Source organism: Piliocolobus tephrosceles, chromosome 1 (assembly GCF_002776525.5).
Source record: "Piliocolobus tephrosceles isolate RC106 chromosome 1, ASM277652v3, whole genome shotgun sequence".
NCBI classification, from domain to species: domain Eukaryota; kingdom Metazoa; phylum Chordata; class Mammalia; order Primates; family Cercopithecidae; genus Piliocolobus; species Piliocolobus tephrosceles.
This window is the reverse complement of record NC_045434.1, coordinates 94,554,736-94,575,087: the sequence shown is the minus strand read 5'-3', so window position 1 is coordinate 94,575,087 and position 20,352 is coordinate 94,554,736. Positions and strand designations below refer to the sequence as shown.

General features: G+C 53.8%; 2 protein-coding genes across 6 annotated transcripts in view; one reads left to right on the top strand and one right to left on the bottom strand.

Annotated features, from left to right (window-relative positions):
• The window catches only part of ARHGEF11 (Rho guanine nucleotide exchange factor 11), a 108,884-nt gene extending 104,833 nt beyond the window's left edge, over positions 1-4,051 (top strand). For 4 of the 5 annotated variants that reach the window (XM_023214115.1, XM_023214114.1, XM_023214112.1 and 1 more), the window contains 4 exons: positions 44-139; positions 1,356-1,603; positions 1,849-2,038; positions 2,838-4,051. In XM_023214115.1, the coding sequence (XP_023069883.1) occupies positions 44-139; positions 1,356-1,603; positions 1,849-2,038; positions 2,838-2,896 (593 nt within the window). In that variant the 3' untranslated portion in view covers positions 2,897-4,051. The remainder of the gene's footprint in view (positions 1-43; positions 140-1,355; positions 1,604-1,848; positions 2,039-2,837) is intronic. The other variant, XM_023214113.1, reaches the window with a different exon arrangement.
• Positions 4,052-5,704: 1,653 nt separating this feature from the next.
• On the bottom strand, positions 5,705-18,011 carry LRRC71 (leucine rich repeat containing 71). Its single transcript, XM_023214396.2, has 15 exons — positions 17,680-18,011; positions 14,568-14,717; positions 14,107-14,235; positions 13,941-14,016; positions 13,639-13,716; positions 11,063-11,131; positions 10,678-10,837; positions 10,517-10,600; positions 10,330-10,419; positions 9,267-9,416; positions 8,967-9,060; positions 8,152-8,240; positions 6,754-6,865; positions 6,246-6,367; positions 5,705-5,933 (listed from the first exon to the last, which is right to left on the bottom strand). The coding sequence occupies exons 1-15, from the start codon at positions 17,837-17,839 to the stop codon at positions 5,817-5,819; spliced, it is 1,680 nt and encodes a 559-aa protein (XP_023070164.1). The 5' UTR covers positions 17,840-18,011; the 3' UTR covers positions 5,705-5,816.
• Between the last annotated feature and the right edge of the window lie 2,341 nt (positions 18,012-20,352).

Here is a 20,352-nt window from a genome sequence, read left to right as displayed (position 1 = left end):
CTTCTGGTCTCTCCTCTTCCTGGTGGTGGTGGTGTCGGTGCAGCTGAGGTGGCAGGCAGCAAGGTGGTCCCTGCACTACCAGAGAGTGGCCAGTCAGAGCCTGGGCCACCTGAAGTGGAAGGCGGAACAAAGGCTACGGGTAATAACTTTCTCCTTGGAGCTAAAGACAGGCCAGGACTGGAGTGTGGAACCTGTGAGGGCAGAGTCAGACCCCTGCCCATGGTCACACACATACCCACAAGCTCCCTCAGCTGCCTGGAATGGGGAGGAGGAGGAAGATCTGGCTCTAAAGACAGGGACAGGCCCTGTGCTGCCTTAAGAATCCACCTGGCCAGGCTCCTGTTCAGAGTGGCAGGGATAAATGCCTGTGTGCAATTGTGGGAGGGGCAGGGAAGCCTGTCCTGGTTCTGGGGACCCAGTGTCCTTCACCTGATACTGGAGCAGCCACTTCCCCACCTCAGCCGCCGCTCCAGTGTCACTGTGGAAATCGGCTGAAAGGCCCCCCCAGGTTCCACGGTGGTCCTCTGTGCTTCCTGCCTGTCAGGAACCCTCCACGTCCTTCCTCCAGCTCTCTCTGACACCCCTTGGTTGGGTCAAGAGACCTCCAGAGGATCACGGCATGGATGGAAGAGGGGCAGGGTGGGGCTGCAGTTCATCCAGAGCTGGAGTCAGGCAGGGCAGGAGGGCTGCTGCCTGCTCCTTTCAAAAGAACCTGAAACCAGTCCACAATCTGTTTACTCAAGGATGGGGAGCCACTCTGATTTCCCCAAATGAAATACTGCAGCTCTGCCACTTCTCCCTTGAGTTCACCACTCAGCATCTCCCCTGGGTTGGGGCCAGACTGAACAAAGTGCCATCTAGAAAATCTCGGGAGTGGCCGAGCGCGGTGGCTCATGCCTGTAATCCCAGCACTTTGGGAGGCCGAAGCGGGCGGATCACGAGGTCATGAGATTGAGACCAGCCTGATCAACATGGTGAAACCCCGTCTCTACTAAGAATACAAAAATTAGCTGGGCATGGTGGCACAGGCCTGTAATCCCAGCTAATCGGGAGGCTGAGGCAGGAGAATTGCTTGAACCCAGAAAGCGGAGGTTGCAGTGAGCAAAGATCGCGCCACTGCACTCCAACCTGGTGATGGAGCGAGACTCCGTCTCAAAAAAAAAAAAAAAAAGAGTCTCGGGAGCAGGGCTTTTAGGGGGCTGGCAGACAGTGAGCAAGGCCCGTGTGCTGCAAGTTCATCTGGAGAGGACTGCCTGGCCTGCTCTGTCAGGTGGCTAGGGAATCCCACAGGCGCGGGAGGATAGCTTCAACTTCTCTGTTTGCTTCCTGATCTCATTCTCTTACTGTGGGGACAGGGAACTGCTTTTATGTCAGCATGCCAGCAGGACCCCTGGACTCAAGCACCGACCACTCAGGGGTACCCACAAGCCCCCCTCAGCCTGACAGCGTCCCTGCAGGGCAGGCAGAGCCTCAGCCTCAGCTGCAGGGAGGCAATGGAGATCCAAGACACCTCAGCCGCTCTCCCCCAAGCCTGGCCCTCAGGGACGTAGGCATGATCTTCCGTACCATTGAGCAGCTCACCCTCAAGCTCAACAGGCTCAAGGTAAGGGAAACAGGGCTTGGGTCCCTGCAGGCCTTTAGTCCATCGCTCCAAAACCATTCCCAATGAGTGAGATGTGTGTCTTCGCGGGAGCCCTAGATCCTGTCCTGGCCCGGGAATCTTCCCCCAGCCACCCTTAAATCACACCCCCAGCCCCAAGGCCCAGCACAGATCAGAGTGTGACCCCTTCCCCAGGGGCCTTAGGAATAGAAGGACTTGAGCAGACATTCCCCCACCGACTCTTCCAGGATATGGAGCTGGCCCACAGAGAGCTGCTCAGGTCCCTCGGGGGAGAGTCATCTGGTGGCACCACGCCTGTGGGCAGTTTCCACACAGAAGCAGCTAGATGGACAGACGGCTCCCTCTCACCTCCCACTAAGGAGCCCCTGGCTTCTGACTCCAGGAACAGCCATGAACTGGGGCCCTGCCCTGAGGATGGTGAGTGAAGCCCGGTCCCTCTCAGTACCTACCATGGGGGAGAAGTCTGCCACCTGGTGAGGACACATCACCAAGCAATGAGAGAGAGTGGTTCTGAGAGTCTGGTTTCCCCTTGAGTGAAACGAATTCACTCCCTCAGCTTCAGAGAGGGATCTTTTTAGGGAAGTCCCACAGAAGCTCCCCGGAAAAATGGGGAGCTTAGAATTGAGCCCTCTTTTTCCTTGTATATGGAGGTATCAAACCAGGAGGAGCCTGGTCTCACATCTAAGATCTGTACTTTTTAAAATTATATATATATATGTGTGTGTGTGTGTGTGTGTGTGTGTGTGTGTGTGTATATATATGTGTGTGTATATATATATATATAATATAAATATTTTCTATTTCTTCGAGACAAGGGCTGGCCTGGCTATGTTGCCCAGGCTGGTCTCAAACTCCTGGGCCCAAGTGATCCTCCCTGCTCAGCCTCTGAAGCAGCTGGGATTGCAGGTGCACACACAGTGCCAGCCTAAGACTGGTGCTGATTAAATGGTTCAGAACCACACTGGGTGAGCCAGGGACACAGCTGTGTCATAACTCAGAAAGACAAGGCTCCTACCTGATCTAAGGGCTTTAGGGGCTGATGAAAGTAGAGTTCAGTAGACAACCCTTTTCAAGCCCTGCAAGAAACTGGGGTTTCTGGAGGAGAAGGAAGGTGCTGAAGGGGCTGCTGTCGTGAGCCTGAAGACTTTCTAGACAGAACATGTGGACGCGGTCACCTCAGACTGGCCAGTTCCTTACCTTCATCCTCCTCCCACAGGCTCTGACGCCCCCCTGGAAGACAGCGCAGCAGACGCAGCCGCGTCACCAGGACCATAACCGTGCAAACCACCAAATCCTCTGTGTCCCCACTCCTCCTTCAGGGACTGGCCTGAGACCAGGGCGCAGGGTAGGGGGGATCTCAACGCTCCTCCCTGTGGAGGAGGCAGTTGGGGAAACTAGGATCCAGCCAAGGCCTGGGGGGAGACCCGCATGTTGCTTGGTCTGCTCAAATCGGAGTCAAGTTTCAGTGTCTTTTTCCCTCCCTCAGCCCAACCCTCCAAGGCCTTGTGTCTCCAAAGCATGCTGACTGCATCTGAAAGGCCCCCACTCACCATGGTCTGCCCTCACCCCACATGTGCGTGCACACCTGTACGTGCACTGCCCTCAGACATGCAAGTGAAAGGAGGAGGCTTCTGTGTAAATGCACTTTCTTCCTCCCCTCTTTCTCCATAAGACCCCAGGCGGAGGTGGGTGCCTCCCCTCCCCTCTTTGTCACTTTGGTTTCCTATAAATATGTATGTATCGTATGTGCATCTTTGCTATTGTAAATACCTTTGACCTTTTTTGTTCCTGTTCCTGAAGTGCTGGAGGCAGTTATATGGAAGGAGCTGCTTAGGGAAGAGGGGGTTCACTTTTATCTCCTAGTTAACAACCCAGCTCCAGGATCGAGCCTAAAGGGGGAGCCAGGCCTGAGTGTCCCTGTCCCTGTGAGTGGGAAGGTCTTCTGGCTCCCCATCCCACCTGGCTCCGGAGCCTGCCCTCCACAGCTTGCTGCAGGCTCCTCCCTCCCTCCCTCCCTGGACTTCTCATCTTCACAAGATGGGGACCATGGGGAGTTTCTTACCCCACCTATGTCCCCCCTTCCCCACCCTGTCCCTGTAGAAAACCAGTGAAGCAGGTACGGAGCTGAAGACTGGGCCCGGGAGGTGGGGATAGCGGGTCTGAATGCTGAGTCCCTGAATTCACCCAGGACCATCCAAAGGGCCACCGCAGCATTGGCCCCATCACCATGTCCTCACCCAACTCTCCCTGATGAATAGAATATACACACTGTGCTAGGTGTATATATACATATATATATATAAATATATATATAATATATAAAATATAGATATGGAAATGACTGTTTTGCTGTTAAGATAATGTATACTCTTTTATTTTCTTCCTTTCATGGTTAAGTTTTTTTTTTAAGAAAAGTTAAATATTCTTCAATGGTGGTATGTGTGTTTCTTGGAATCGCTGTGATAAAAGGTACGGCGTTTGTTCCCTGTAAGACTGGTTAGGATTGGATAGTGGGAACCAGAGGGAGCCCTCTCACCCCTAGACCCAGGTCTTGCCTGTTCCCTCCCAGAGCTTCAGATGTGTACTCGCTGAACTAGGGGCTGGGCAAACTTAAGTTATACAACCCCCATGGAGAAAACATGACAAGACACTGATTCCACACACACAAACACACATATATATGTATATAAAGGAGCAGTGGACCCACAGTCAAGAGGTCTCATGAGCTGCCCTCAATGAGCTTGAGGACTTTAAAAGCCAAACCTAAGGGGGAGGGTTGCCTCAGGCCTGGCCAGTTCGTCACTGTCATCCATCCACATCCTCCCACAGACGCGGCCACATCACCAAGACTGACCATATCACCTCTGTCTCCTGGCATTCAGTGTTGGATTCAAGTGACAAACTCTCTTCCGGCCCTAACCCTGACTCCTCCCTCTTACAATCCTCAGCTGTGTCCTCATTAGGGTACAGTCTGTTTGGGCATCAGAATTGATACAGGAGTCATTAATGATGAAGGGTGGGATAAGCATATGGGCTGAAGGGGTCACCGAAGCTCTGGAGGACATGGCAAGGTTCCCTGCAGAAGCTGGGGTGACCATCCAGCACCTCAATGTGTTCAGTGTTGGGAATTCAAAGAAATGATGGGTGTTTCCTGGAGAAGCTCGTTCCACAACCAGCTGCAGAGACAGCTGGGGCAGTCAGACTAGGAGGGCTCCAGGCACTCAGGCAGGAGACAGGCCTAAGCGCCACTGAGCCACACAAAGTAAGATGGCAGGACAAGGGAATTCTAGGTAGGCAGAGGCAGTGGAATGAGGGAAGTAGGACTAGAGAATGTGGAACAGGTTGAATCTGCTCAGAAGTGAGGAAGGAAGGCTGGTCCTTGTTGATCTGCGCCTTCTCAGACACTGCTATAGGTTACAGGTAGGCTCCCCAAAGCCAGTCCTGTGCTGTCTGGGCAATGGCAGGTGACCTCAGTGGAGGCAGCACTGAAGGGTAAAGGTTTGGGGACCACGAATTGGCTCAGGAACCTCACACCTCTGGTTTCAGATTGCTGACTTCTGCAGGCGGGTTATTAGGGTTCATGTTCAATGCTTAGCCTTTACTATGTAGATGTTGAGCGTTTAGCACCCTCTCCAAAGTGGCCTGCCAAGCCTTTGTTCATTTTCTTAAGCTGAGCCTTACCTCTCCTCCAAAGTAGTCAAACACCTGGGCCAGCCAGATGGGGAAGCTTGCTTAATTCCTCTGCTTTACCTACTGCTGCTCCCACTCTCCTCCCAAGCCTGTGCGTGTCAGTTACTAATCCCTATCCCAAATCTTTCTGAATGCAAACCCTGGCATCATGCATGTCCCCTAGGGAACACAGTGGGGGCATGGCTATTGCCTGAGCAAGGAAGAACTAGCCCCCAGGAGGCAGAAGGGCAATGCCCCTGGCTAACTGAGGCCAGAGGGGCTGAGATCATCCCCAGCAGAACTGTAATTCAGACCACTTTTCTGCCATTCTTGGCCATGTAACATGGACAGACACAAAATCTAAATGTTCCAAGTAGTTCTGGAAGAAAGTTTTCAGACAACCTCAAGGAAAAGTATAGCAACAGACTTTGTTATTGGTCTGAGATCTCCCCCAAGGAGGTCAGCCCACACAGGGACAGGAGGTGCTTCTGTGGCCCGAGTCTCAGAGGCAAGCAGGTGGGAGGGGCTAGGGGAAGAACGCCATGGCCTCATCCTCCCTGAGTTTGGCCTTGATGGGATCCCTTGGCAACATCAGCTCCTGGATTATGGCGTACGCAGGACATTGTGGGGCGAAGCAATTTTTCTGAAAAGAAAAGGAAGGCTGACATCTGACAAGAGGAAGAAGAATAGGTCTGGGGGAAAAAAAAAAAAAATGGTCCTGGGGCAGGGTGGGTTAGGGGCTGGGGCACATGCAGAAAAAGCCGAGTGATTAATACTGCTGATCTTCCAGCAAGAGGAACGGAGGTTATGTTGTGATTTTTTAAAAAGAAGCAGAGAAACTACAGAGCTCCCTTGGAAATGGGGAGACAGAAGCTGCCTGCAGCAGCTGTCTAGTGTGACAGCTGATTGATAGGGGCAAGCTCTGCTTCAGCAGGAGAGAGTGAAAGGGACTCACAGCCAAGGACAGCCACAGCAGCCCCACTGGACCCTTGGACACACTCTTGGCCTTGGAGAACTGCATCTGATACTGCACTGTGGTGAGGAAGCCCTCCAGCCCCACCTCTGTGATGCAGTTCCCTGGTGGAAGGTGCAGACAGGTGGCCTCTTAGCACCACAGGCCTCACTGGCACCTGACACACCAGACATCCCCAGCAGCCCAGTTCCTCCAGCTCCCCACTCCAGACTCACTGGCCCAGGCACACCTTTCCCTGACCTGGTCTTTCACCCAGCTCTTCACACACACCCCATCTAACTCCCCTCATTACTCCAATCGCCTGTCCCCAGCCTCCCAGACTCAGCACTTCCCCTGGCCCCTCAAGCCCTTTGCAAGAGAGCCTTGGAGGACATGTGGCCCAAAGATGGGAGGCCCAGGTCTGCTCCATAGAGTCAGGGCAGACACCCTCAGGCAGGACAGGACCCAGGTAGCCTCATGGCAGGAGGACAGGGGAGGTTGGCAGACATACGGAGGAGGTTGAGGTGCAAAAGGACCTTGTTCCCAGGCATGAAAACTTTCCCATCTCGGTGCTCCACAGGCTCCAGGAGAGGGTTGATCACCTCAGTAGCCTCAACAACCAGCTGCTAAAGCAGAATACTAATTGCAGCAGACAGCAGGGGAGCTGGTCAACAGGCCATTCATTCATTCATTCAACATACATGTTTTGACTGTCGGCTATAGTCCAGGCTTTGTCCCAGGTGCTGGGGATACAAAAATAAATAAGCCCATACCCTCAAGAAGCTCCTTTGTGTGGGGGAGCCAGAAAGTGAAAGTAACGTGGTCTAGAGTGAGCACTGATAGAGGCAAACTCAGAGCACTGTGGGAGCACGGAAAGGGAATACCTAGGCCAGGCCAGGAAGGGTCTCCTGTGAATGCACATCATGTACGGGAAAGGTGTTCTAGGCAAAGAAAGCAGGTGCAAAGGCTCTGGAAGTGTGAAATAGTATGTCACATTCAGGTTTTACTAAGTGTTTCCTAACACCTAGAGCAATGAGGAGAATGGATTGGAGGGAAGTGACTGACAATGACGGGCGCGATGAAAAGAAATTGCAGTAGTTAGTCCTAGTGACAATCAGCAGCCTGATCAAGACAGAGGCAGAGATGAAAAATGGAAACTGAAAGCCAATCCCAACCTCTTCCTGCCTCTGAACATCCTCTTTTGTAAGATTTTGTCTTGGGTGCCAGAGAAGACTCCTGGAAGGAGAGGGGCCCTTCCCTGCCTAGGGTGTGCAGGGAGTCTTCCGATGGAAGAGAAAAACACAGAGAGGCAGATGCTCAGGCAGCTGACAGAATGGAGGGATGAGGGATGGTAGGAGCACTGCAGGCAGCCCAGGAAGACTTCCAACGCAAGCAGCAAGTTGGTCCAAGTTGAAAGGGGGCACAGAAGATCCAGAGGCAAAAGAGAGAGGGTCTGAAGAAGGACCCATGCACAGGGTAGCGTGGGGCAGTGCCATGACCATAAAAATGCGCTGCCTTCCTCGGGGAGCTGCTGAGAGGGGCAAAAAAGAAGACACTTGGTTCCTATGCAACAGTCCAAGCAAGTGATGGAGGTGGTGATGAGGAACTGAGGGCCTCTGGGGAAGCAGCCTGGCTGAGTTGAGACAGCAGATCCAAAGTGTGGGCTACTAATAGACAAGTAAAAGTAGAAGGGCCCTGCTCCCACTATTCCCACAGAAGCCCAGGGTGAGATGGGAGGGGGTTTCAGGTGAGGCTGGGACAGGAGTGGAGGACAAATTTGAAAGTAAATGGCTGCTGCCACAGCATGGGGCTGGAGACCACATTCCAGGAGGGGCTAGGGTGAGAGGTCTCAGGCAAGCCTGGAATCCCAGGGGTGTGCCCCCTGCCTCCAGTCCTCCTGGCAGCTTACCTCGGACTCCGGGAGGATGCTGCGCTTCTCTCTGCTCCCGATCTTGATCCCTTTTACCCTGCTTGGCTTCTGCTCAGGGATGGTTACCTCTGGGGCCAGAAGAGCAGCCAGAATGCACAGTGCACACTTCTAATGCCACCCAGCCTCCCTCCCCAGAAAGAACAGGCTAGGTGAGGCAAAGAGACCCCCCAACTTTGGGTTTGGGTCCAACAGAAATGGCTGGAGGGGGCTGGGTATGGTAGCTCACACCTGTAATCCCAGCACTTTGGGAGGCCGAAGCAGGAGGATCACCTGAGGTCAGAAATTTGCAACCAGCCTGGCCAATATGGTGAAGCCCTGTCTCTACTAAAAATGCAAAAATTAGCTGGGCGTGGTGGCGCACGCCTGTAATCCCAGCTACTGGGTAAGCTGGGGCAGGAGAATTGCTTGAACCCAGGAGACGGAGGTTGCAGTGAGTCAAATCGCACCCCTGCACTCCAGCCTGGGCAACAGAGTGAGACTCCATCTAAAAAAGAAAAAAGAAAAGAAAAAAAAAATGACTGGAGGGGGCCCCAGCTAGATGGGTGGGTTCTTTGAAGACAGGGCCACAGAGCTCCAGCTCCAACAAAGGGGATGAGGAGAGCAGTGTGTTAGGATGTCTGGGCTGGATGCGGCTCTCCACATCATCCCTCTGTGAGAAGGAAATCAAGCCCAGAGGGACATGGCAAGATGAGCTCCAGGCAGGCGCACCCAGGCCCAGAACAGCCTCCTGCACCGTCCAGGCACTCTTCCCTCCTCCACACAGGAAGGTGCCGCCAAAGGGCGCCCGCACTTACTCCCCTTGCCTGCCTTTGTGGCATCTTCTTTCTTAGGTGTTCCTTGTGTGGGTGACTGCCCAGACCCCGACTTCTCCTCTTTCTTGGCCAATTCCTGTGGAGAATGTGAGAAGAGAGGTGGAAGTCCCACCTCCAGAGGGGATGGGCAGTGGTGAGGGAAGCAGCCCAGATTAGGACCTGCAGCCTTAGGGGGAACTTCAAAAGCCCATGTGGCCTTCTTCCCTCCACCGCTTCTGCACATGATGGAAGCCCCCTCCCCTGTCTGTCCAGCGCCCAGGCTCTCTCCCATTGCACACCTACCCATGACTTCTCCTTTTTCTTGCCCAGGCCCTTAGGGGTTTTCATTGTCTGCGCCTTGTCTGTCTTGTCCACCAATGCACTATTGCTGATCCCTACCATCTGACTCTTCTCACGGTCCATTTTGGAATCCCCATGTCGAGAGGAGGACGGCTGTGCTCACAAATGGGAGGGAAAGGAGGAAGAAGCCAGAGCCTCAATGGGGGCATGAAAGGTAGCTATACGCATACTTGGGGAGCAGTTGAGCTGACAAGCACCCTCCCACCCACCTCCCTGCCTAATAATTTGTAAAGGACTCCTCTGGGGTGAGATGCTCTGGGGAAGAAATAGCAGAGGGACCTGGGTGGGGGTGATGGGAAGGGTGACGCAGGGTCTCAGATTCTCATATTGAGGGGAAAAAATAGCAGCTTTTGTTGAGCTAAGTGCCAGGCGCTATTTTAACTGCATTGCAGGAAATAGGTCACTAAATCCTCTTAACAGTCATGAAACAGGTACAATTACCCACTTACAGATGAGGAAACTAAGGCAATGAGAAGTTAAGTAACACAGGCCAGGTGCAGTGGCTCACGCCTGTAATCCCAATACTTTGGGAGGCCAAAGCAGGCGGATCATTTGAGACCAGGAGTTCGAGACCAGCCTGGTAAACATAGCGAAACCCCATCTCTACTAAAAAAATACAAAAATTAGCTGGGCGTGGTCTCACACACGTGTAATCTCAGCTACTCAGGAGGCTGAGGCAGAAAAATCGCTTGAACCCAAGAGGCAGAAACGGCAGTGAGCCGAGATCGCACCACTGCAGTCAGATTTGGGCTACAGATGTTCTCAATCTAGTGTCGTATCTCTGAATCAACCAGTACACTCTACTGCCCATAAGGCGGTTCTGCAATTAGAGCCCGCCCAGCAGGCGCCTGGCAAACGTCTGTGCAGAAATCGGAGGGAAAGGCAGTCACGACAGATGGTGGAGATTAAACCGGATGGCCAGTTTGCTGAAAAGCAGCGGACTTGGGGAGTGGGCTTGAGGGTCAGAGGGGCTCTCGGCTGGTCCTGGGGCCTTGTGACTCCTCACCGATTGCGAGCGCTCCTGCGTCCCTTTCTCTAGCAGGAGACGCCGGCGCTCCACCACCTCCGTGTGCGTCAACTCGAAGGGGCGCAGGACCTGAAGGAGGCTGGCTCTCAGCGGTCGGACGCCGGCGGAGTCAGGGTCGGCTCCCTCGGCCCGCCCACCCCCAGCCCCACCTGGTCGGCACACCCACCTCAGCCAGCTTCAGGGCGCCCTTGTCCTGGATGCGATTGTGGGCCAGGGACAGCCAGAGCAGGGAACGGTTCAGCCGGAGACCCTAAGAAGCGGGGAGGGACGCGTGAGCCGCCCGAGGCGCCCCTGCTCCCAGCAGGTCCCTCCCCGCCGCGCACGCACGTCCGCGATGTAGCCCGCGCCCTCGTCCCCGATGTGGTTGAAGCCCAGGTTGAGGGAGACGAGGGTCCGGTTGCAGCTGTGTAGCGTGGACAGTGCCTGGCCCAGGAGTTTCGCCCCGCGGTCGTCGATGTTATTGTTCCGCAGAGACAAGTGCGCAATCCTGGGGCAGCCAGAGGGAAAATGTGGGTCGCTGGAAACGGTACAGGGCGCCCGCCGGAACACGGGAGACTTGAGGGCTTGAGGGGGCCGTCTGGTCTGAGGATGTAGGGGCAGGAATCGACCGCCCTTGCTGAGATGGTAGGGGGACAAGGAAGGGCAGGAACTAAAAATGGCTTGGAATTTCGAGACAGGCCCAGAGAAAGGGTGTGAGGGCAGGGAGTCTCACGTGCTGTCCAAGGCCATGAGCTTATGATAGGACTGCTCCGGCAGTGGGTTCCCTTCCAGAGACACCTTCCTGAGGGCAGGGGAGATCTGAGAACTAGAAGGTACCACTGAGGCCAGGTAAGGGAGGGGAACAGAGAGGAAGTGTGCTTCCCTGGGAAGCAGCTAGGAAGCAGAGTCAAAGGATTGCCCCCCAATATAGGAAAGATATGTGACAATTCCCCAGACTAAAAATTCACAGGTGTGCCTGTTGTGAAGGGGCTGCTCCCCAAAGTTGGTGACCCAAGGTAGGGTGGCCCCTAAGATGGCCTTCAGTGGTCCCCACCTCCTGGAACTCATGCCCCTGGGTCATCTCTTCCCCTTGAGTGTGGACTTCACATTAGAAGTGACTCACTTCTGGCCGAGCACGGTGGCTCACGCCTGTAATCCCGGCACTTTTTGAGGCCAGTGCAGGCAGATTGCCTGGGCTCGGGAGTTTGAGACCAGCCTGGGCAACAGGGTGAAACCCCGTCTCTACTAAAAATACAAAAAGTTAGTGGGACGTGGTGGCGTGTGCCTGTAATACCAGCTACTTGGGAGGCTGAGGCAGAAAAATCACTTGAACCCGGGAGGCAGAAGTTGCAGTGAGCCGAGATTGTGCCACTGTACTCCAACCTGGGCAACAGAGCAAGACTCTGTCTCAAAAAAAAAAAAAAAAAAAAAAGAGGAAGAAGGAGAAGGAGGAGGAGGAGGAGGAGGAGGAGGGTGGGGTGGAGGGAAAGAAGTGCCTGGCTTCTAAAGAATAGAACATGGCAGAAGAGATGGGACAGCACTTCCAGGTTTAGGCTACAAAGGCCGTGGCTTCTGTCTTGACTGCTCTCTGGCACTCTCTCAAATGGCCAGCTGCCATGTGGTAAGGACACTCAAGGCAGCCTGTGGAGAGGCCCAGGCAGCCACATAAGCGAGCCTGGAGGCAGATTCTCCACCGCAGTTGATCCTTGAGGTAACTGCAGCCCCAGTCGGCAGCTGTACGGCAACCTCAAACCCTGAGCCAGAGCACTCAGCTAGCCCACCCCCAGGTCATCTCACAGCAGCTATGAGATCATAAATGTATGTCCTTTTAAGCCACTGAATCTTGGGGTTAATTTGTCACACAGCAAGAGAAAACTACAACATGAGCATCCACACGGCAGTGGCTTCTCTAACAGTGCTGTGAGAGTGGAGGTCCTTTTGTAAGTTACAGCAAAAACTGAACTAATGGTTAGAAATGACTCTATTTGCTCCCATGATTTCTTATTTTGTTCAACCTTTCAGCCTGCTTCATCTGTCACACAAACTTGATTACATTCAGTTCAAATTTGTTTATGTTGCTATGACTTACTTTTACACATTATTTACAGACGAATTCATATAGTTGTTTTCTGCTAGCTAATTCCCATGATGGAATGAAACATGTTTCATGGTGTTTTTGTTTTTGTTTTTGTTTTTGAGGCGGAGTCTCGCTCTGTCGCCCAGGCTGGAGTGCAGTGGCTGGATCTTGGCTCACTGCAAACTCCGCCTCCCGGGTTCACGCCATTCTCCTGCCTCAGCCTCCCGAGTAGCTGGGACTACAGGTGCCCGCCACCTCGTCCAGCTAGTTTTTTGTATTTTTTAGTAGAGACGGGGTTTCACTGTGTTAGCCAGGATGGTTTCGATCTCCTGACCTCGTGATCCGCCAGTCTCGACCTCCCAAAGTGCTGGGATTAGTTTCATGGTGTTTTACACAGAGTGCTGGGGACCCCCACCTGAAGAAGATACAGTCCCTGCCCTCAAGGAGCATCCATGCCATCCATAGGAGGAAGACAGGCAAGCCACTGCACGGAGGGGTACCCCCCCCACCATGAAGCAAGAAGAGGCAGGGTTATGTGGGAGCCTAGAGAAGGGGCAGGACCAAATCAGCCTTGCCCCTTACACTCCCAACCACACCTGTAGTTACCTGCCCCATACCTTGCTCCTGCTCCTTCCCATACAAGTATGCCCTTTCCCAATTCCCTCTCTGGCCTGCTTCTAGGCCTCCTTCAGCTCAGTACCACCTCCTCCAGGCAGTCTTCCAGGTCTTCCTGCCCCACATCCATAAAGTGGGGTGGCACTTCTCTCTGCCCACTCCCTCCCCCGATGAACCAGTCCTCCATCCCCAGTCTCCACATTGCCCTGCAGTATTTATTCTTTTGTCCTTTTCTCTCCCTCCCTGGACTGTGAGTTCCTGGAGGATAAGAATTTGCCTTACCAGCCCCTAGTACAGGGCCAGGGCCCCAGGCAGCCAGGAAGGAGAGCGAGAACCTCTGGGGAGGGAGTAGAGGGTAATGAGACTAATGCAGGGGAGACAGGATGAGCCCCTGAAGGTCAGGCTCTTTGGGTGCTGGTGTGGGCAGAAAAGCGGACCTGGCTTCTTGTCTAATGGGGGTATCATGATCCAACAGACTTTGCCTGCTTCTGATTCCACAGGGATGCCAGCCAGGCCCACAGGAGCTGGGACCTGCCACTTCCATCCCCACACTGCTTCCCTCTGACCACCCGCCCAGCCAGGCTGCCCAGGCACTAGGGGCCTCCCACTCTGCTGACCTGAGCGTGGATGAACAGAGAGGCAGGAGCTCCATGAAGGTGGTCAGGGTCTTATCCGTCAGCCCCACCTTCCAAAAGCTGGCGTGGGCGGTAAGTGCAGAAACAGAGCTAAAGTGCTGCCTCCTACAGGAAAACTCTCCCTACACCGACCTCCCAGCGGCGCCCTTCCTCATCCCCCACCTCCCACCTCCCACCTCCCCACCGTCTCCAGGGTCTCCCATGCCCCTTGGTTCTCTCTCCCAAGCCACTAGGAGCCCCAGCTCCCACTCCGGCCTCCCGCCCATCCCCCCCGTGCCTCTCACTTGATGGCCTGTAGCTGGGTGAGCGGGGGCAGACATTTAGAGAAGATACCCAGAATCCGTTCTTCAACCTTCCAACCTACCGGCCAAGAGGAGGCAGGCGCCTCAGACCTGGGAGGCGCCAGGGGAGCGGGAGGGAGCTGGGGCAGGTGTGGGGAGCGGGGCTCACCGCGGATGTAGATTTCCTTCACCGACTTGCTGTCCTCCTGCTCCAGCTCCACCTGGATGGTGGGCCGGAAGAACACGTATTTGCTCTCCAGGCTGTTGAGGCTGCAGGACCCCGACAGCCGCGGATCGTCTGGAAGGCAGAGGTGAGGAGGGAGGGGAACAGCCACCTCCCCAGGCCCCACGCTGGGCCGGCCCACGGGTGCCCGGGTGGGATTGGAGGACACCGCCAGCGCGGGAGGCGCCGGCCTGCGGGCGCTGCCTCTCCGGCCAGGCGCGCCTCTGCTGGGATTTGGAAAGGAAGACTGGAGACTCCTCCACCTCCCCACCGGCCTCGTCGAATCCCCCCGCCCCAACTCACACACACACGGCCCCGCGTCCCTCCATTTGTCCCGGAGCGGGAAGGGAGGCTGAGGATGGACGAAGCGACCCTGGCAGACACCGGGGAGCTCCACTGTCACTCACCTAGGGTGGCCTTTTCCGACAAAGAGGCGGAGGGGACGAAGGGCGGGTGGGGGCGGGGCCGGTTGACAACTTTGGGGAAGTCCGTGTAGCCGCATCGCGTGCAGAGCTCGGCAAAGTCGGTCTCGAGGACCCCCGAGCACTGGTACTCCTCTGCGGGGGCGGGCGGGGGTGTGAGAGAAGCGGCCGCGCCCACCCCCGCATCCCCAAGCTCACCGCGCCGGCGGAGGGGCCCTCCTCAGATGGATATTTTTGCAGCCATTCAACTTGCAAATGCCTGGAAGAACGGACGCTGAAAACACTTGATAGGAAACGGGGAAAGCAAGAGCTCGGAGAAAGGGGATTAAGGGGCATGCGTGCACGGTAGGCAACAGGGTCGCCTCTTCTGTGTGCTGGCTTTCCCACTCCCAGGTCAAAGCCACTGCCACCCCTGCTCTCCACTCCCAGCCTGGGCCTCCGCCTTTCCCAGGTGTCCCCAGCCCAGCCTCCTCCTCACAAGACCTCTTTCCCTGCTGGAACTGCTCAGGGTCCCTGGGAGAAAGAAGCGCAGGCCCGATGTGAGTTCCTTTCCACTCCCACTCCTTCCCTACACATACACCCAAGTGCAGCAGAACGATACTTTTATTTAACACTTCCCCTGTCCAGTGTGTTTATATAGCACTTCCTAGTGTCCAGTGTTGTTTGAAATGCTTTAGAAATATTAACTCATTTGTGAGTTACATTAATTCCCACATGCCCACCACATCCCAACATGAGGGCTGTGCTATGCGAACTTGAGACTCTGAGTCTTCAAGGGACACTTGCACTTTCTGGCTGCCCACCATGGGCATCCCAGGAAGAAGTGCCTCCTAGAGATGGGACGGGAGTCTCTGCCAAGTGCCAGACAGACTGGAGCTCCATAGAACACCACGCTGGCCACAGGGGCAGGTGCTGCAGGAGCTGTGTGGGGGAGGGACACCTGCAGCTCAGCAGCAGGGAGTTTGCCTGAAGGTGTGGTGGGGCTGGCAGGATGCAGAGAGGCTTGAGGGTTCATGGGGAAAGGCATGAGAGACATGTCCGGCCATCAGTGGGAAGCCAGGCACACAGCCAAATGGATGAAGCAGATAAGAAGGCATAAGGAGGTTGCAATGTCCCCCTGGTCTGGCTGGCTCCTGCACACCTCCCTGCCCTCCCAAGCTTACCTCTGCTGGCGGAGCCCCTCACGCTTCCTTGCTTCACTCATACCTCCCTTCTCAAGAACAGAGATTCTCAAGCTTTAACATCTTAAAAATCACCTGGAGAGCCTCTTGAAACAAATTTCCTGGACCCTATCCTACAGAAATTCTGATTCTGTAGCCCAGGTGAGGGCCATGGTTTTGCATTTTTAGCAACTTCCCAGATGATGCTGAAGTTGCTGGTCCAAGGACAGCACCTTGAGAAGCCCTGCTGTAAAACAATGCTGCCCCCACAGTACTTCATGCCGCGGTGGAAATGGGCTCTCTCTGCACTTTAGCAGGTAGCTACCTGTCAGACAGCACAGCTCTTCTCCCTCCCACATCCCTTGCTCATGCTCGCTAATGATCTCACCTCGTAGCTTCTTGAGAATTAAAGCCATTAGATAGGATGTCCTCTAAATCCCTACACCTTCCTATATCAGCCATCACTCTCTACCGGACACGAGCCCACATCTGCCCCTACCACAGCACACAGTGATGTCTGCTAAGGCCACCGTGACCTCCATGTTGCCCTATCCAGGTGCCTGTGCAGGTGTCCCTCCCATTCTCTCCTACCTCTCTGCTGGCTGCTCAGGCTCCCCTGCCAGCTCCTCATCCTCTACTACCTGTAAGGCTGGATCCTGAGCCCTCTCCTCTTCTCTGTTTATACTCCCTGCCTCCTTATGGGGTCTCTTTCATTGCCAGGACTTAACTATGCCAGAACATCAGTAGCTTCCAAAGTCACAACTCCACCCTTAACCTATCTTAGTCACTGTTGACCCATGTGTCCAGCTTTCCAGCTGGCATCACCCCTTGGAGCTCCTCCCTTACATGCACCTCCTTTGGGCTTTCCCATCTCCATGAATGGCACCTCCTCCCACCTAGTGCCCAGTCCAGAAACCTGAATCATTCTTGCTATGTTGCTCACTCCCTACCCTGTCCAATCCTTCACCAACTCTTATTACTTCTACCTCAAAAGTGTTTCTTTGAGAGGCCTAACCCAATCACCCCTCACCATTCTCACTGCCCTATCCCAACTCCCACTATCCCGGGACTAGGCTGTTGAAATAGTCTGGTAACTCATCTCTCTGCCTCCTTCCACCCCATTTTCTATACAGCAGCCATCGTGTGTGTGTGTGTGTGTGTGTGTGTGTGTGTGTGTGTGTGTGTGTGTTTTGAATGTAACTGGCTTCATACTTGTAGGGGATTCTATACTGTCTTGTCTTCCCTTCCAGAAGATGTTCTTTTTCCAGCTCTTATAATCCCTTCCCCTCATCCACCAGCACTGACAAGGAGATAGCACCTGGCTAATGCTGGACCATCAGAGCTTTCTCCCAAGTTGTTTTACTTTGATTCCAGAGACAGCAAGTTCTTGTCCCCATGATGTTGAAGCTGACAGATTTGTATCAAAAAGTCTTCTGAAACATTTCTCCCTCATGCTTAGTTTGAGTGGGGTTCTATCACTTACATCAAAAAGGGCCGTACATCTACTTATACCATTCTACTCATTTTCTTTCCCCAGAGGATGTAAACCCCATGGGGGCAGGACCATGTCCATCTCATTCTCCTCCCTGACATACCTGACCTCATGGCTGGCATTTGGAAAGTAATTGTTGAATCAATGAATGAACACCTGTAAACTCTGTTCAAAGACACCTCCTGGCAACCCCCCTGGTGCCCTCACCCCCGGGCCTTCCTGTCTTCTATATCTTATCACATCTTACTGGTATTTGTCACCATCCCAAACCAGAGTGTGGGTTCTTTAAGATCAAGTTCAATTCAAACATCTATCAAACCGAGATTCAGGAACTCAACCTGGGTACGTATGAGTTCAACCATAGCCATCGAGCAGTGAGTAGTTAGTGGGAACCCAGGAAGACGTAGCCTGGAGGCCCGATCACCCAACCCCGGCGCCAGCGTACCAGGGCTTTTGGGCTCCTCCTCTCCCAGGAGAGGCAGAACAGTCGCCGGCTTCTCTTTGGCCGCGCGCTCTCCCTTTTTGGTCACCGCGCCAGAAGACTTCTGGGTCCCCGGACGCGGGGCCCTGGGTGAGGCCCCCGGCGCGCTCTGCTCGCTCGACATGCTGGTGTTGTCTGCAGCGTCTCTGGGACCTTCGTCGGGGCGGGAAGGTAGGACCGCACTCTATGGGGCTCACTCTGGAGGTGGCTGAATCAGGGGATCTCTGTTCCGCGTCCAGGGACCGGATCCGACCCGTCCGGGGTGGCGTCGCCTACGCGTCCCTCTCCAAGACAACCGCACGAGGCAGGAGGGCCGGAGGGAAAGGGGCAACCGCAGAGAGCACGCCGGGCCGACAGGGGGCGCCGCAGGGCAGAGCAAGGCGAGGGGAAAGCCCGGGAGGGCGGATGGCGGAGCGAGAGCCGGAGGGGCGGGCAGGGCCCGGCGGAGCAGGCAGGGTTAGGGCGGCCGAAGATCACAGGAGCTGATGGGCCCCGGAGGGCCAGGGCTGGCCAAACCTGTGCTAAGGGAGAAGGGCTAGGGTGACCCAGGACCTGAGCGGAGCCATGGCGAGGGAAACGAGTGGATCTTAGGACGGGAGCGGGGACAGGGATAGGGCGAGGGCGGGCGATCCAAAGCATCCTGGAATTGAGCCCGGGGTAGCAGGGCGGACTCGGCGGGGGCGGGGTAGTGGGCAGTCGGAAGACATCGGGGAGAATCCAGGTGGGGGCAGGTCCACTCTCCAGAGTCCACCCACCTGTCCGGTAAGGAGAGAGCACCTGGCAGAAGGGGTCTAGAAAAACCCATCCAGTTGGTGTGGTGCTAGGTTTCTATTCTCGACCCCCAACTGTTTAGCCTCCTGGAGGACTCCGGGGACTCAGTTAATCCGCTAACGAGTTTATAAGGTGAGTCACACTCCTTACAAACCTGGGATTCAAAGTCATCACCTGACTCCTACTCTAGACCCTGATGGTTCTGCTCTGGTGGGCCCCATTTGAGTAAAGGCATACCCCCAAAATACTAAGGGTTGGGTTCCAGACCACAGCAATAAAGCTAATATGGCAATCAAGTGAGTCGCACCGCTTTTGTTTTTCTCAGTGCATATAAAATTACGTTTACACTATACTGTAGTTAAGTGTGCAATAGCATTATGTCTAGAAATGCATATACTTTTTTTTTTGAGACGGAGTCTCTGTTGCCCAGGCTGGAGTGCAGTGCAGTGGCGTGATCTCAGCTTACTGCAACCTCTGCTTCCCATGTTTAAGCGATTCTCCTGCCTCAGCCTCCTTAGTAGCTGGGATTAGAGGCTCGCACCACTACTTCCGGCTAATTTTTCTATTTTTAGTAGAGACGAGGGTTCACCATATTGGCCAGGCTGGTCTTGAACTCCTGACCTCAAGTGATCCTCCCACCTCGGCCTCCCTAAGTGCTGGGATTACAGGCATGAACCACAGCGCCCAGCCCAATGCACATACCTTAATTTAAAAAATACTTTATTGCTAAAAATGTTAATATCATCTGAGCCTTTAGTGAGTCATAATCTTTTCACTGGTGCAGCGCCTTGCTTTGATGTTGATGGCTGCTGACTGATCAGGATGGTGGTTGCTGAAGGTTGGGGTGCCTGTAGCGATTTCTTAAAGTAAGACAACAGTGAAGTTTGCCACATCAATTGACTTCCTTTCACAAAAGATTTCTCAATAGCACGCAATGCTGTTTGACAGCATGTAACCCACTGTAGAACCTTTTTTCAAAATTGGAGTGAGCTCTCTCAAATCCTGCCACTGCTTTATCAACCAAGTTTATGGAATATTCTAAATCGTTTCTTGTCGTTGCAACAGTGCTCACAGCGTCTTCACCAAGAGTAGATTCCATCTCATGAAACTGCTTTCTTTGCTCATTCATAAGCAACTCCTCATCCATTCAACTTTTATCATGAATTGCAGCAATTCAGCTTCATCTTCAGGCTCCACTTCTAATTCTAGTTCTCTTGCTGTTTCTACCACATCTGCAGTTACTTCCTCCACTGAAGTCTTGAACCCCTCCAAGTCATCCATGAGGGTTGGAGTCAACTTCTTCCAAACTCCTGTTAGCATGGATATTTTGACCTCCTCCCATCATGAATCACAAATGTTCTTAATGGCATTTAGAATGGTGAATCCTATCCAGAAGGTTTTCAATTGAATTTGCCCAGATACATCAGAGGAATCACTATGTATGGCAACTCATGCTTTACAAAAATGTGTTTCTTAAATAATCAGACTTGAAAGTCGAAATTGCTCCTCAATCCACAGACTGCAGAATAGATACTGTATTAGCAACCATGCAAACAACGTTAATCTCCTTGTATATCTCCAGGTCCATTGTCAAGGGGCAGTAATATTTTGAAAGGAATACTTTTTTTCTGAGCAGTAGATCTCAATAGTGGGCTTAAAATATTCAGTAAACCATGCTGTAAACAGATGTGCTATCGTCCAGACTTTGTTTCATTTCCAGAGCACAGGGACACAGGCAGGGGAAAATTAGCATTCTTTTCTATTTATTTATTTTGAGATGGATTCATGCTCTGTCACCCAGGCTGGAGTGCAGTGGCACGATCTCGGCTCACTGTAACCTCCGCCTCCCAGGTTCAAGCTGTTCTC